At 48.2% G+C, this 15764-nt stretch overlaps 1 protein-coding gene across 1 annotated transcript; it reads left to right on the top strand.

Moving 5' to 3' along the window:
- The first annotated feature begins 13022 nt into the window (after positions 1–13022).
- LOC139679116 (zinc finger protein 3-like) lies at positions 13023–15751 on the top strand. Its single transcript, XM_071570543.1, has 3 exons — positions 13023–13202; positions 14284–14362; positions 14550–15751. Exons 2-3 carry the CDS (start codon positions 14311–14313, stop codon positions 15371–15373), a joined length of 876 nt encoding a protein of 291 aa, XP_071426644.1. The 5' UTR covers positions 13023–13202; positions 14284–14310; the 3' UTR covers positions 15374–15751.
- The last annotated feature ends 13 nt before the right edge of the window (positions 15752–15764 follow it).

The following is a 15764-nucleotide window of genomic DNA, read 5'->3' as shown; positions in this document are numbered from 1 at the left end:
GATTAGAACTGCTGGGATTTGTGTCTGGGACCGAGAACATCCACAAAGGGTAAATGGGCAGCATGGTGAACAAAAAATGCCAGTAGCCTGCCCAGATTGGACTCAATTAATAAAAGTCTGCTTTGTAACACATTCTTGGCCCGATATTAAAAGGAAATTAGAGAAAATAGAAGAATGGTACGAAAAAGAACTTAATGTATTGTAAAAGAAGCTCAAAAAGTGTATGTACGGAGGGATGAAGAGAAGCAAAAACAAAAAGTGAAAATACTGTGGACTGCAATAAAAGAGGCAGGCAAGCAAGAACAAGAGCCACCCACAGAACAAGAAATAGAAACCCAAGAAGAAGAGTACAGACAAAGTCCCAATAATAATAAAAGACAAAAAGCCACTCAGGTCAAAAGGCCTCCTCAAGTAATGCAAAAACAAGAGATGGAGAAAACTCCACAACAGGTGCAAAAGAAAAAGATAGTGTGTTACTACTATGGAAAATAAGGACACTTTAAAAGAGAGTGTCTGCAGCACCAGAAAGATACTCAAATTTTCAAATTACAAGAGAGCCTAGAATAGGAGAGTCAGGGGCTCTACCACCTGGGGTCAGAAACAGGAAGAGAGCCCTTGATAAACTTGCAGTTGGGACCCCAGGGAGAAGATGTCACCTTTTTAGTGGACTCAGGAGCACAGTGAACCTGTATAATCAAGCCACCATTGGGTATGAAAGTATCCAAGCAAAATATTACAGTAGTTGGAGCAAAAGGGGAGAAATTTGAAGTACCAGTGATTTCATCCGTATTAGTAAAAGGGAATTAAAAAGAAATTAAAGGTGATCTATTGATTGGTCCCCAAGCTGGGGTAAATCTACTAGGCAGAGATTTAATGGGAATATTAGAAGTAAGAGTAATACCCCAAGAAGGAAGAGTGGATGTTAAACTTTTCACTGTAAAAGAGGGATTAGGCATAAATCTTCAGGTATGAGCCAAAGATGGAAATAGAGGAAAATTGGAGATAAAACCCTTTGAAGTGGAACTATATACAAAAATCCCAGTCAAAATCCGTCAGTATCCCATCCCCCTAAAGGGAAGAAAAGGCCTTGCACCACTAATAGAAAAACTAACACGAGATGGACTATTAGAACTCTGCATGTCATCATATAATACCCATATTTTGCCAGTAAAAAAAAGGAGATGGGACATGCAGATTAGTCCAAGACTTACGAGAAGTCAACAAAATAGTCTGGGCAAGACACCCCGTTGTTCCAAATCCATATACCATCATGAGTAAAATACCCCCGGAGTGTGAATTGTTTTCAGTAATAGATTAAAGGATGCATTTTGGATTTGCCCACTGGATGAGAACTCTCAAGAAATTTTTGCCTTTGAATGGGAAAAATCTAACACCAGAAGGCAGCAGCAGCTAAGGTGGACCGTGCTTCCACAAGGGTTCTCAGAAGCACCCAATCTATTTGGGCAAGTGCTAGAAACAGTAATTAATAAATTTAGCTCAAAAGAAGAAATTATTGTCTTACAATATGCAGATGATCTGTTAATAGCAGGAAAAATCCAGGCAGAAGTAGAAAAAGAAACAATAAAGCTGCTCAGCTTTCTAGGAGAACAGGGGCTGAGAGTATCAAAAAGCAAACTCCAATTTGTAGAAAAAGAAGTAAAATACTTGGGACACATAAGTGTGCTGGTTGACAGTTGAGCCCTGAAAGAATAAAAGGAATCTTAGAACTATCTCTCCCACAAACTAAGAAAGAAGGTAATTTCTAGGATTCGTGGGCTTCTGCAGGTTGTGGATCCTAGATTATAGTAGTAAAACAAAATTCCTGTATGAAAAATTAATGGATGATACAGTCCTTGAGAAGATTTCCAGAGCAGATTATTCTCAAGATGAAATCAAAAAGTTTGATGAATTAAAAGAAGCTCTAACACAAGCACCAGTACTATCATTACCAGATCTAAAAAAATCTTTTGATCTTTATGTAAGTGTTACAGAAGGGATTGTAAAAGGAGTTGTGACTCAAGACTGGGGAGGGACCAGGAAATCAGTAGGGTTTCTGTCTAAAATGATGGACCCAGTAATCAGAGGATGGCCAGTGTGTGAGCAAGCAGTGGCAGCCACAGCTGTCCTTGTACAAGAAACAAGAAAGCTGACATTCGGAGCAAAACTTAATCATAGAATCATAGAATTGATTGGGTTGCAAAAGACCTCTGAGATCATCAAGTCCAACTCTTAGTCCAACTCCAGTCCATTTATTAGATCATGGCACTCAGTGTCACATCCAATCTCAGCTTAAAAACCTCCAGGATGGTGAATCCACCACCTCTCTGGGCAGCCCATTCCAATGCCTGATTACTCTCTCTAGAAAGAATTTATTTCTGATATCCAACTTAAATTTCCCTTGGCAGAGCTTGAGCCCATCGTGCCCCCTTGTCCTATTGCTGAGTGCCTGGGAGAAGAGACCAACCCCCACCTGGCCAGAACTTCCCTTCAGGTAGTTCTAGACAGTGCTGAGGTCACCTCTGAGCCTCCTCTTCTCCAGGCTGAACACCCCCAGCTCCCTCAGCCTCTCCCCACAGCACTTGTGCTCCAGTCCCTTCACCAGCCTTGTTGCTCTTCTCTGGACCTGCTCCAGCCCCTCAATATCTTTCCTGAACTGAGGGGCCCAGAACTGAACACAACACTCAAGGTGTGGCCTCACCAATGCAGAGTCCAGGGGAAGGGTCACTGCCCTGGTCCTGCTGGCCACACTATTTTTGATCCAGGCCAGGATCCCATTGGCCTTCTTGGCCACCTGGGCACACTGTTGGCTCATGTTGAGCTTCCTGTCAATCAGTCCCCCCAGGTCCCTCTGCCTGGCTGCTCTCCAGCCACTCTGTGCCCAGCCTGGAGCGCTGCAGGGGGTTGTTGTGGCCAAAGTGCAGGACCCGGCACTTGGCCTTGTTGAACTTCATCCCATTGGAATCAGCCCATCTCTCAAGTCTATCCAGATCCCTCAGGACTAGAACCTACAGCACCCAAGATTCCCAGGAGGTCTCCCATCCAAGTACTACCTGTGGCTGACCCTGCGTAGCTTCCAAGATCTGACGGGATCGGGCATCAGGGTGGCATTTAACTGCCTGTGTGTAAAGGTACCCATCCAAAATTCTCCTTGTTGCCAGTGAAACACTCCCATCCACTCCCTTTGTATTTCCCAAGAGATAAGGGTGGCATCTGGAGGAGTGTATTTGTTGAGGAGGGATCAGAATTGTCCTCAGCATCAGCAATACTCTTTGAGGTTTTGCAAACTTGAGGGTTCCTGAGCTCTAAGAGGTGTTCCACTGAGAGGAAAGCGCTGGGGAGCTCCAGGGGCCTTACTCAGGACTCCGGTTTGTAGGGTCACAAGGTGACTGGCTTCAGTTTTCTGCTGAATTTCCATTCTCATGTCAGTACTTACCGAAGTTTCCAAAATATTTGGGAACTGTATCAAAACTGTTCTGTCTGGACATCGATTTAGGTATGAAACCCATCTTCGTACCAAAAGTACCAGCTACTGAGGCCTAGAAGAACTGCCTGCAGCTCCAAAAAGTCTTCCTAACTCAAAAAACCTTTATAATCCTCACACTCTGGGGCTCTGGGGAGGGTAATGGGCAGTGCTCCTGGTGTGCTATAGCCAGTGTGAAGCTGGGGTAGGGGCTCCAGAGGGTTTGAGAATGGGCTGCGCTGTGGGGCAGTGCTATGGGGAACTTTTCCCAGACTGCTTTTGCCTGGGAGCTACTCCAAAATAGGCCAGAGGGTGTGGGGTATGGAACAGGGCATCATCTCATCTTCATGAAATTTGACCTTCCCCTCCCACACACACTTGAGTTGTTCTGAGCCAATAATTAATATAATAATCCAGTGTCTCACCAGTTCCTTTGATTCCATAAGACCCTGAAGTGTCTAAATGGCTCCTTGATTCCATGTGGGTCCGCAGCGTCACATTTCGCTCCATAAGGCCACGCAGTGTCACATCTGCCCCTTTATGATATGATGTTTCTCAGTATTTCAATGACCACTTTATTCCATTAGTTTCCACAGTGTCCCAGGTTTCCTTTGATTCCATGAAGCCCTGCAGTGTCACAGTGGCTCTCCAATTCCATGGGGTTCCACAGTGCCACAATTGCCTGTTGATTTCATAAGTTCCACATTGTCACAGGATTCCTTTAATCCCATGAAGCCCTGAAGTGTCAAAATGGCACCTTGATTCCGTGAGTTTCCAGAATGTCAGAAAGGCCGCTTGCATCCAGAAGATTCTACCACATCTCAGGGTGCCTTTCATTCCATTATGCCATGCAGTGTCACAAAGGTGCATTCATTCCATGAGATCCTGCCTTGTCGTAATGGTGTCTTTATTTCCAAGAGGCCCTGCAATGTTGCAGTGGCTCCTTGATTCCATGGAGTTCTACAGTGTCTTACAGGCCCCTGGATCCCATGACATTCCACAGCATCCTAGATTTCCTTTTTTTCCTTGAGGTCATGAAGCATTAAATTGGCCTCTTGATTCCAAGAGGTTCAATAGTATTGGAAAAGGCCCCTTGATTCAATGAGATCCTGCAGTGTCTCAGGGATCCTTGGCTTCAATGAGCCCCATGCACTGTCATAGTGGTCCCTTTGATTCCATGATGTGAAAGGGGGGTTTGCCTGACCCTTTGAGAGGGGAGATTTTCTTGCCCCTCAGTGTTTTGTCTGTCAATGCCCTGGGGAAGCCGAAACCCTTCTTTCTGACCAGTCTGTCAGCTTCCCATGAGGGGACCCTTCACTGAACAGAATCCCAAGATCAGAGGGTGATTTGACTGCCCTTTTGAGGGGCTCAGCCAACAGCATGGAGTCCTCTCAGTGGGCCTTCCCAAGCTGTTATCTGCTGATGGCAACTGCAGCACCTGGAAAGGACTCACTCAGATAGTTCATGGAATAACTCTCTTTATTAATACAAAATGTGACACATTAATAAGGTCTGAAGGTTGTCAGTGATAGTGTCTGACTGCAAGAACATATTTGAAGCAATCTTCTGTACTGCAGAGCAAGCACAAGCACCAGCTCTGATCCTAAAAGCAGCATTTAGCACTCATAGAATATGTTTCTTACCCAACAGGGGTCCCTATAAGGGGTAAAACAGGTTCAGCCCATTGACTGTCCCACTGTTTCGGTGGAGTCTTCCATAAATTTCCCCTACTTGCAACTTACTTTTATACTTTTTCTATAAGTTTAAGCGGAGCTTGAGTGACTTTAGTGGTAATTATCTTACCTCTGATTGTTGTAAAATTCTCTCACTTGGTTTCTCATACTTAGTGGGGTGGTCATATCTTGGCGCCTGAGAAGGAGGATTTTTGGCAAAGTTCTTGGCTCACCTGCAGAACATTTTCATTTCTGTCCCTGGGTTATCAGGTACTATATGATTTTATGAACTACAAACTACCCCTATATTCCCCTTCTTGCAGGGATTTCTATGGAGCAAGGCCACGAAGTCTCCACTCCACCCTCCTCCATTCCAAACCCTGTAGCAGGTGCTTATTGTTGAACAGGGAGGCTCTGTGGGGCAGGTGGACCACGTTCCATCCAGGGGACAGCAGCTGCATTTGATTTTGTCTTCTGGTTTTTAACCCTGTCCATTGTCCCACAACCAGAGATAAACAAGAAAGTAACAAAGACAATTCAGCAATTGTACTGAAACTATCATGCAAAAAGATAATAAAAAGACTAAAAATGTGGACTAATTAGCATGAGAAGTGAGAAATTAATGACCACTAGAAGAAAAAACACTAATTCCTGAAAGAGTTATATATTCTCTAGTAAATAAACACGAGTTTTATTATTTTCTAAAATGGGTAAATAGCAAAACATTTTGCAAATGTGTCCATGTTTGGGGAGTGACCTCACACACCCCCAGCACTCTGAATAAAGTAATGCCTGCTTTCTCATTCTAAAAATTCCATTAGAGAGTGATTATCCAAACATTTTCAGTGACAAAGCTTGGCAAAGCCCATCAGGGGCTTTAACAGCCACATTCCACAGTCCATTTCTCACCTGTAACCAGTGACTCTGAGTTCCTGCTTCCCCAACCCCCAGGGAGGGTCTCCTTGTCTGCTCATTCCCTCTACAGTCTCTTTTCAGTGATGGCCTCAGTGGGGCTTGCTGACATCCTCAGGAACCTGGAGGTTTGCTGATTAAGTTTCCTTTTCTAAAGGCTGGTTCAGTCTTCAGATTTTCAGTTCAGGAATTCAGTTCCAGAGGCCTCATTAACATTCAAAACATTCTAACAAGACAAACCTCTGGGAATAATTTACTATTAAGTCTTCCATTATTTTGTGGTTAATTAGACATATTTCAGAAGTGTATTCAAAGCGAGTGTATTGCACTGACAAAAAGATGAGGAAAGATTATTTTTTGTCCTGTTTACTTTTTTCCTATTTATACACTGATAGCAGCAATCTCTAATTGATATCATTCCCAAGCACCAGGGATGGTCTCCTTGTAGGCTCATTCCCTCCATGGTCTCTTTTCAGTGTTGGTATCTTAACCAGACAAGCCCCTGGGAATAATTTACTTTTAAATTTTCAAATTTGAATTTCACAGACAAAAGAAGCATATTCAAAGTGAATATCTTATACTATATATAAGAAAAGCACACACAAGATAAAATATGTCTTTTATGTGGCCTATTTTCCTGTTTACACATCAGCAATCCCCCAGTAATATTGATCCAGAGCACCTCTTAATGCAGTGTGAATAGATATGAAAATCAAGACCCTCACAACCAATCAGACCTTATCCCTAACCCCAATCCCACCATTCCCTCCTCAAACCCTTGGGACTCAAAGCAGAGTTGTGGCATCTGAGCTTCCTCCACTAAAGGCTGCCCCTGCAGGTTTCAGCTCCTTGGCACCAACTCCCACCTACTTTACTGGGAGAAAGGGCTGCAGGAGACACCCAGGGATGTTCATGTATTGTCAGCAAACAAGACCAAAGAAAGGAACAGCTCAATAAAAAGTCCTTCCTCTGCTGTATATTAAGGCTACATTGTGTCTCCTAAGTCCACTTTCCACAAAAGGTAGCCTTAGACCAATGGCAAACACCTTGTGTGTCAAGCACAGATCCCAAGGTCCCCCAAACACTCCCTGCCCCCAGTTCTGACCACATTTCCTATTCACACACAGTGAGTCATGCTCTGAGGTTGCCACATCCTTTGGTCCATAGAGGGAGGAAAAGAGAGAAAGTGAATGAAATTATCTATTGCACAAAGGCAAATATGCACTTATCCCAATATTCTGGGGTTACAAGAACTTGATCAAACATTTTCTGTAACATCTGTTCACTGGGGAAGAATCTGTCTGGATGGCCAAGCCCAAGGAGTGCTGGGGAATGGAGTTACATCCAGGGGTGTTCCCAGGGCTCAGTATTGGGGTCAGTTCCGTTAAACATCTCTATCAGTGATCTGGATGAGGGGATTGAGTACACCCTCAGTCAGTTCACAAATGACACTGGGCTGGGTGGGAGAGCTGATCTGGAGGGCAGGAAGGCTCTGTGGAGGGGTCTGGACAGGCTGGATCGATGGGCCCAGGCCAACTGGATGAGGTTCAACAAGGCTGAGTGCCAGGTCCTGCACTGCAGTCATGACCACCCCAAATCCCTGGCCATTCCTTGCAACTGATCCCCATGGTCTGTCCTGTGTCTTTAATCCCTCCATTTCCAAGGACTTTGTGGGACAAGGGAGCTTTGTGCTCTGGGAATGGAGGGAGATCCTAGTGCCCCTGGAGTGGGAACCACAACTCATCAGGTTTGTGTTTTGGAGGGAAAGGAACTGGTGGGACTTAGAGCCACAGAAAGGTTTCTCTTCATTGCCACCATAGAAAGTAGTAACAATGATACAACTTAATAAATGCCAAAACTCTTCCCTCAACTCTGTGCAACATCCCAGCAACATCTGACATGATCCACCATCCACAAGGGAGCAGTTCTTAACAAAGTCATAAGAAAAAATGATTCAAAAAGAAAGAAACACAATTAAGATGTTTCCTAATGTGCTATTGAAACTCCTCTCTGCAGGGCTGGGCAGGTCCCTGCCAGGCCCCTGCTCCATGCTGGTGAAAGTGCATCAGGGCTGCATTATGAGACCAGATTACTCTTGAAACCTGTTATGGGTTTAGCTAGACTTGAACTTAGTGGGTGATTTTTTTTTCAGAGTAGGCTCCAGATTATCAGCTGACTTGAGCTGAGTCAGGCCAGCTGACAGCTGACTTCTGCTGGCCAATGGTATTCCATACCATGTTCTGATGTCACCTCAAGTATAAATATAGTAGTGTAGGAGGAGTTCTCTCTGTTCCTTCATGGGTTCTCATCTGGGAAGGACGTATTGTGCTCTTTTCCTGGACCAGGCTCCACCGCCGCTTGCTACTATAGTATCTTAAGAGAGTAGAATGTTTAGTTTTAGTTTTCTCTGCTTGAGTCTGTCCCTTGGGAGAGATTGAGTTCTCTTGGGTGGTTTTGTAGCAAGAATGGTGGGACTTGTGTTTGGAAGAGTTCAGTTTTCGGGGAGGAGGGAGGGAGGGTGTGAAGGAATTATTTGTTCTATCTAACATGTGTAGGTGTGTTGTAGTTTCCTTTTAATTTTCTCTTTTCTGTATAAATATATAAACCTGTTTTAAGGGTTTTTACTCCCTTTTCTTAGTGGGGGGAGGAAGGCTCTGACTGTATTGGGCAGTTGGCATTTTGCCAGCTCAAACCAACACAAAACTGCATCATGAATTTGTCCATGAAGGTGATGAAACCACACACCCACCACGAGATGGACATGCCCACCATTACAGGGGCCCCCACTGCACCGGAGAGTTTAGCGAGATTGAAAAAAACAAAACAAAAAACACTCCAAAGGCCTAAAAAAGGGAAAATGCCGTGATTATGAACTGGTACTCCCTTCTGTGAAGGGCAATAAAATAGATTAACCAGGTGTGTTAGGTTGAGCTGGCAAAACGCCAACTGCCCAACAGAGTTAGTGTCCCCCCTCAAGGGAAAAAGAGGGAAAAAAACCAAAGAGGAGAGAAAAACAAAATGGCAAGCTTCTTATATTTATATGAAAAAGAGACAAAAACAGAATATGATATAACACATATATATATATATATACAAATGTGGAAAAAACCCCAACAGGCACTTTACCAAGTCACCCACCCAAATGATACGTATTCCAACCACCCAGACCCACAAAAACACTCCCAAAAGACTCTTTCAGAGAAAACTCCCAGCAAGAGAGGAGAAAAATTAGCAAGAAAATGTTCACCTCCCTTGAAAACACAGCAGGGGGATGGGACAAAGGCCTAATCTCAGCAAAGCAGGGCAGCATGTCCTCCCAGGTCTGGGGCAAAGACTTAAAAGAGGCAGAAGCTCCACCTCCCTCTCTTTTTATACTGGTTTTGATGTCATATTGTGGGAAATACTTCTTTGGTGTCTCAAGGCAGGTAACACTTGTCCCCTTCAATCCACGTCACACTATCTGGGCCTGCCAAACTGAGGCCTACTAAAATTAAGGCCTGAACTACCACACCAGGTTATGGCCCTGACCGAGGAACTAGAGGTGCAAAAGAACAAGTTAGGTGAGGGTTCAGGAGGAAAGAACGGTCCTGAGGCTGCTCGTGATAAACCTCATTAACACCGAGTTGCTGATTTCTCATGAGGAGTACGATCAGTGAATAACCCAACACTTCTTGGTCAGTACAGTGAGAAAGATTAATGGAAGACATTGCCCTTTTTTGGTAGTTTTGGCTTTAGTTTTAGCTAGGCCTCAGTTTAGCAGTCCCAGATAATGTGACATAGATTAGAGAGGACAAGCATCACCTGATTTAAGAAACCAAAGAGATATTTCATATCATCTGACATCACAAGAAATAAAAAAAGAGAGGGAGGGGGAGCTTCTCTCTCTTTTTGGTCTTCACCTCGGACCTGGGAGAACATGCTGCCCTTCCTCTGCTGAGATTAGGCCTTCCTGCTGTGCTATCTAGGGAGGTGAATATTTTCTTGTTAATTTTTCTCCTCTCTTGCTGGGAGTTTTCTGTAGTAGAGTCTTTCGAGGGTGTTTTGAGGGTTTGGGTGGTTAGAATCTGTATTATTTGTTTGTGTGACTCGGTAGAGTTGTTATTTCTTTTCACATTTGTATATATACATATTTTATTGTATTCTAGTTTTTTTTAAATTTTCTTTCTTCTGTGTAAATATAAAACCCTTGCCATTTTAAGTTTCATTTCTAGGTTTTTTCTCTCCTCCCTTCCTTTCCCTTGGGGGGGAGGGCACTCTGACAGACTACTGAGCAGGTGACATTTTGCCAAGCGAAACCAAGACACCTGTAATCATTAGTAGAGGGTGGTGGGGCCCTCTCTTACTCTGGAGATCTTTCGGTAGTATAAGCTAACAAGGTTAGGTTTTAGTCAGATCTAGTGAATTTTCTCCTATACCATAACAAGGTCTGTCCTTGTGTTGGTGGTGTAAAAAGGTCAGGGTCACAGCCTCCTTTGGCACCCCCCTGCTCCATGCAGGCTCCTCCCTCCCCTGCAGGTGACTCTGTGCCCTGCCCTGCTCCTCCCTGCCCTGCAGGTGACTCTGTGCCCTACCCTGCCCTGCTCCTCCCTGCCCTGCAGGTGACTCTGTGCCCTGCCCTGCCCTGCTCCTCCCTGCCCTGCAGGTGACTCTGTGCCCTGCCCTGCCCTGCTCCTCCCTGCCCTGCAGGTGACTCTGTGCCCTGCCCTGCTCCTCCCTGTCCTGCAGGTGACTCTGTGCCCTGCCCTGCTCCCCCCTGCCCTGCAGGTGACTCTGTGCCCTGCCCTGCTCCTCCCTGCCCTGCAGGTGACTCTGTGCCCTGCCCTGCTCCTCCCTGCCCTGCAGGTAACTCTGTGCCCTGCCCTGCTCCCCCCTGCCCTGCAGGTGACTCTGTGCCCTGCCCTGCTCCTCCCTGCCCTGCAGGTGACTCTGTGCCCTGCCCTCCCTTGCTCCTCCCTGCCCTGCAGGTGACTCTGTGCCCTGCCCTGCTCCTCCCTGCCCTGCAGGTGACTCTGTGCCCTGCCCTGCCTTGCTCCTCCCTGCCCTGCAGGTGACTCTGTGCCCTGCCCTGCTCCTCCCTGCCCTGCAGGTGACTCTGTGCCCTGCCCTGCCCTGCTCCTCCCTGCCCTGCAGGTGACTCTGTGCCCTGCCCTGCTCCTCCCTGCCCTGCAGGTGACTCTGTGCCCTGCCCTGCTCCCCCCTGCCCTGCAGGTGACTCTGTGCCCTGCCCTGCATTGCTCCTCCCTGCCCTGCAGGTGACTCTGTGCCCTGCATTGCTCCTCCCTGCCCTGCAGGTGACTCTGTGCCCTGCCCTGCTCCTCCCTGCCCTGCAGGTGACTCTGTGCCCTGCCCTGCTCCTCCCTGCCCTGCAGGTGACTCTGTGCCCTGCCCTGCCTTGCTCCTCTCTGCCCTGCAGGTGACTCTGTGCCCTGCCCCGCTCCTCCCTGCTCTGCAGGTGACTCTGTGCGTTGCCCTGCCCTGCTCCTCCCTGCCCTACAGGTGACTCTGTGCCCTGCCCTGCTCTTCCCTGCCCTGCAGGTGACTCTGTGCCCTGCCCTGCTCCCCCGTGGGCTGCAGGGGCACAGCTGCTTCCCCAGGCCCTTCCCCACAGGCTGCAGGGGACCCTCAGCTGTGGCACCTGCAGCACCTTCTGCTCTTCTTTCTGCACTGCCCGTGGGGTCTGCAGAGCTGTTCCCACATTCTCCCTCCGCTCTCCTCTGCCTGCAACGTTCCCCTACCCAGGAACTTTCTCTCCCTTCTGAAATACATTCTCCTGAAAGCCACCCCTGGAGCCCCCCCACTACCAAAACCTGCCCATGGAAAACCACTACAGCCCCCCCCCAGATCCAGACTGGGAAAATTGGGAATGCTCTATCTTCTCTATTTTGAGAAAACTAGGAGAATCCTGTGCCCCTAAACCCAAAATTGGGAGGTGGAAATGCTCTGTGTCCTATTCCTTAACTTTAGCAAACTGGGACAATCTTTTGCTCCCAGACCCAAACTGGGAAAATTGAGAATGCACCATGTCCTCTTTTTTAGGAAAACTGGGAGCATCCTCTGCCCCAGACCCAAATTGCAGGATGGGAATTCTCTGTGTCCCATTCCTTAATTGCGAAAACTGGGAGAATCGTCTGCCTCCAAAGCCAAACTGGGAAAATTTGGAATGCTCTTTTCCCCATTTGTTAATTTTGGGAATATTGGGAGAACCCTGTGTCCCAGACCTAAAGTGGGAAAACTGGTAATGCTCCATGTCCTTAATTTTGGGAAAATTGGGACAATCCTGCACCCTCAGACCCAAATTGGGAAACCTGGGGAAGTTTTATGCCCCATTTCTTAATTTTGGGAAAACTGGGAGAATCCTGTGCCCCCAGACCCAAAATTGGGACGAGGAAATGCTCTGTGTCCCATTCCTTAGTTTTAGGAAAACTGGGACAATCCTGTGCTTCCAGACCTAAAGTGGAGAAATTGGGAATACCCCGTGTCCCGTTTCTTAGTTTTGGGAAAAGTGGGAGAATTCTGTGCCCCCAGATGCAAAATGAGAAAACTGGGAAAACTGCATGTGCTTAATTTTGGGAAAACTGGGGGAATCCTGTGCCCTCCAGACCCAAAGTGGGAATACCCTATGTCCCATTCCTTAAATTTTGGAAAAGTGGGATAATCCTGTGCCCCCAGACCCAAACTGGGGGGTGATTGGAATGCTCCTTGTCCCAGTTCTTTGGATCCAGCCCAGGATCCCGCGGCATTTCTGCCCTGCCAACATGCCTCGGGTGAATTTTCCATCCACCATAATTTCCAAGTCCTTTTCCCAGGGGTTTCCAATTCCGTGGCTGTGTCTGGGATTGCCCCAAAAGCGCTGTTTTCTATGTGCCTTAAGATTTCCCAGGAGAATCTGCTCTGTGACCTTGGGATGGAATTCCTGATATCTTCCCACTTTCCCCTGTTTTAAAATTGGAGGTCTTTTTGAACAGCAGCTCCTCCAGGATCTCCATATCCCATGGATTTGTGCACATTCCCATTTTTTAGGTCTCCAACCTCATCTTCTCCTGGAGCGTGCTCAAGGTCCTCAGTCTCCCAGTGCTGGAGCCTTTCCCGATGGAGCAATTCCTCTTGGAGCCTGAGGCATAAAAGTCCAAAAAAACCTTAGCCTCTCCATCTCCAGGGTATGCAGGTTTCCTTATTCCTTCCCGTATCTTTGTTTTCCCACGGGATCAACCAAGTAGGTCTTTGAAGAGGCCAGAGTTCACTCTCCTGGAGTACAGGGCAGTGGGAATTCATTCACAGGGAATGGGAGCAGCTGAGAGTCCCATCCTGAGCTGCCCCAGCTCTGTCCCTGCTCCTCCCGTGGGGGACGGCAGGCAGGGGGGCCCGAGGGTAAGCGCTGGGGCTGGGGGGAGGAGGAGGAGGGCTGGAAGGGGGTGGATCCTGGAGAGGGAGAGGCGGGAGAAAGGGAAGGGACAAAAAAGGGGGAGGAGCCAGAGTAGGAGGTCAGAGAAGAGTAAAAAGGACTTTATGCATCATTTGGTTGGTACAGGCAAGGGGAGTGATACTAGTTTTGGGGCCCCTCGGGTGGGACAGGATGGAACCCCGGGACCCACGGAGTGGGGAGAGTGGAGAGGGGCAATACCAGAGCTGGGAAGGCCCTGGAATCTGGAATGAGGGGGCAGGAGCACAAGAGGGAGCCCTAGGCCCCTTAATCAGGGATCCTGGAGAGGGAGGATCCCTGGCAGTCTGGAGAGGAGGCGAGAGCACCAGTGCTAGCGGGAGGTGGGACCCCCAAGAGCCTGGAGAAGGCGAGACCTGACAGAGGAGGAACCCCTGGGGCTCTGGGCACATGGCAGCAGAGAGGGCAGAAGGAACTCCTGGGATGCCCAAATCCCTGGCATCCCTAAGCAGGACCCAAGAGAGGAGAACCCCCAGGATCCCCAGCAGCGCAGAGAAGGGGGGACCCAGAACAAAGCAGGAGCTCACAGAGGGGGGAACCCTGGGATTCCAGGGATCCCCAGCAGCATGGAGAGGACTGGAACCCTGTAGAGGCAGGATCCCCAATACACATGGGACTCCAGTAACCATGAAATGGAGAGTTCAGAGAGGAAAAACTCCTGGGAGGGTTGTTTTGAGCTGAATTTTTGTGTTTTGGAGGTTTTTAGGAACACAAGATGCCCAGTATGTTCTAGAGATGGACTTAGGCAGGAGGAACCCCCAAGCCAACGCGCTCACACCTTGTTTTTTCCCCCAAACCAGGATTTCTCCTTCCCAAAGCTTGGCCAGATGGAGGAGGAGGCTGTGAGGAAGAGGAAGATGCCCCAGGACTCCCAGGCAGGTGAGGAGGAAGTCAGTACCCGTTTACCCCTTTCTTGTGCTACATCTTCAGCCCAGCATGGCCTCGGCTGCAGGACAACCCTGCTGCTGATGCCGTCCTGCCGGGGATGGGTTTGGGGGGATCTCCTTGGCCTTCCCTGTGGGCAGGAGGCAAATCCCCTCCCTGTCCTTCTTCCTTCCTGCCCCAGGCCCTGAGCTGAGCACGGGGAGCACAGAGGACAGATCCGTCCGGCAGAATCTCGTGGTAGAGGTTCTTTTGAATGGCTCCACAGCACAGGAGGTCAGTGGGGAGGAAAAGCCACAGAGATCCCCTATGAGGGAGGGCTCCAAACTCAGCCCCAGATGCTCCAAGGAGGAAAAACCCACCCTGTCCTGTGAAGGCAGCCAGAGATCTGACCTGGAGGTCCATGAGCAGCTTCAGATAGGAGAAAAGCCCTATAAGTGCTTGGAACATGGGAAGAGCTTTAGCAAGAGCACCTTGATGCGCCACCAGCACATCCACACTGGGAAACGGCCCTACCTGTGTGGGGACTGTGGGAAGAGCTTTAGGGACGACTACGACCTCCTCACCCACCATCGCATCCACACTGGGGAACGGCCCTACACCTGTGGGGAATGTGGGAAGAGCTTCACAGACAGATCCGCCCTCCGCAGACACCGGCGCATCCACACTGGGGAACGACCTTACACGTGTTGGGAATGTGGGAAGAGCTTCACAGAGAGTTCCAGCCTCATCACCCACCAGCGCATCCACACCGGGGAGAGGCCCTACAAGTGTGGGGAGTGTGGGATGAGGTTTAAGACGAGTTCACAGGTCCTTGTGCATCAGCGGACACACACAGAGGAGAGGCCCTTCCGTTGCACCGACTGCGGGAAAAGCTTCAAGATCAATTCCCACCTCGTCATTCACCGGCGCATCCACACGGGGGAGAGGCCATATAAGTGTGAGGAGTGTGGGAAGAGCTTCACCAACAGCTCTGCCTTGACCAAACATCAACGGACCCACCAGTGAGGGAAGCTCCACAAGTTCCCCAGCTGCAGAAGAGCTTCATCCACTGCTCCAACTCCATCACCCATCAAAGGACCCACGTTGGGCAGAAACATGATGAGCCATATTGGGTAAGGACTTGATGACCAACATTCCTGATGAGACCTGTTTAGCAGAGACCTGGTGTATCCGGGATTAATGAGATGTGGATATTTTTGGTCTGTATTTTTGCCCAGCCATCTGTATAAAGTTTATTCTTTTTCTGCCAAGTTACAGGGAACAAGCGTTGATAAGGGGAAAAGTTTTGCCCTTGACGACATAGCTCTGTATAAACTAAAATTAATGGTGTCTCTCGTATTGGCTGACAGCCTTTAGAGGGCATTTGAAGGAGAAAATGATGGTGAGGAGGAGGAAG

The sequence above is a fragment of the Pithys albifrons genome, chromosome 15 (assembly GCF_047495875.1).
Source record: "Pithys albifrons albifrons isolate INPA30051 chromosome 15, PitAlb_v1, whole genome shotgun sequence".
Taxonomy (NCBI): Eukaryota; Metazoa; Chordata; class Aves; order Passeriformes; family Thamnophilidae; genus Pithys; species Pithys albifrons.
The sequence above is the reverse complement of the archived record's forward strand: the minus strand, read 5'-3'. Positions and strand labels throughout refer to the sequence as shown.

What these genes read in the sequence shown, in the direction of transcription:
- LOC139679116 (XM_071570543.1), top strand. Translation starts at nt 14,311, where the DNA reads ATGGAGGAGGAGGCTGTGAGGAAGAGGAAGATGCCCCAGGACTCCCAG. An exon ending in GCCCCAGGACTCCCAGGCAG is followed by an intron (nt 14,363 to 14,549) that starts GTGAGGAGGAAG and finishes TTCCTGCCCCAG; the next exon opens with GCCCTGAGCTGAGCACGGGG.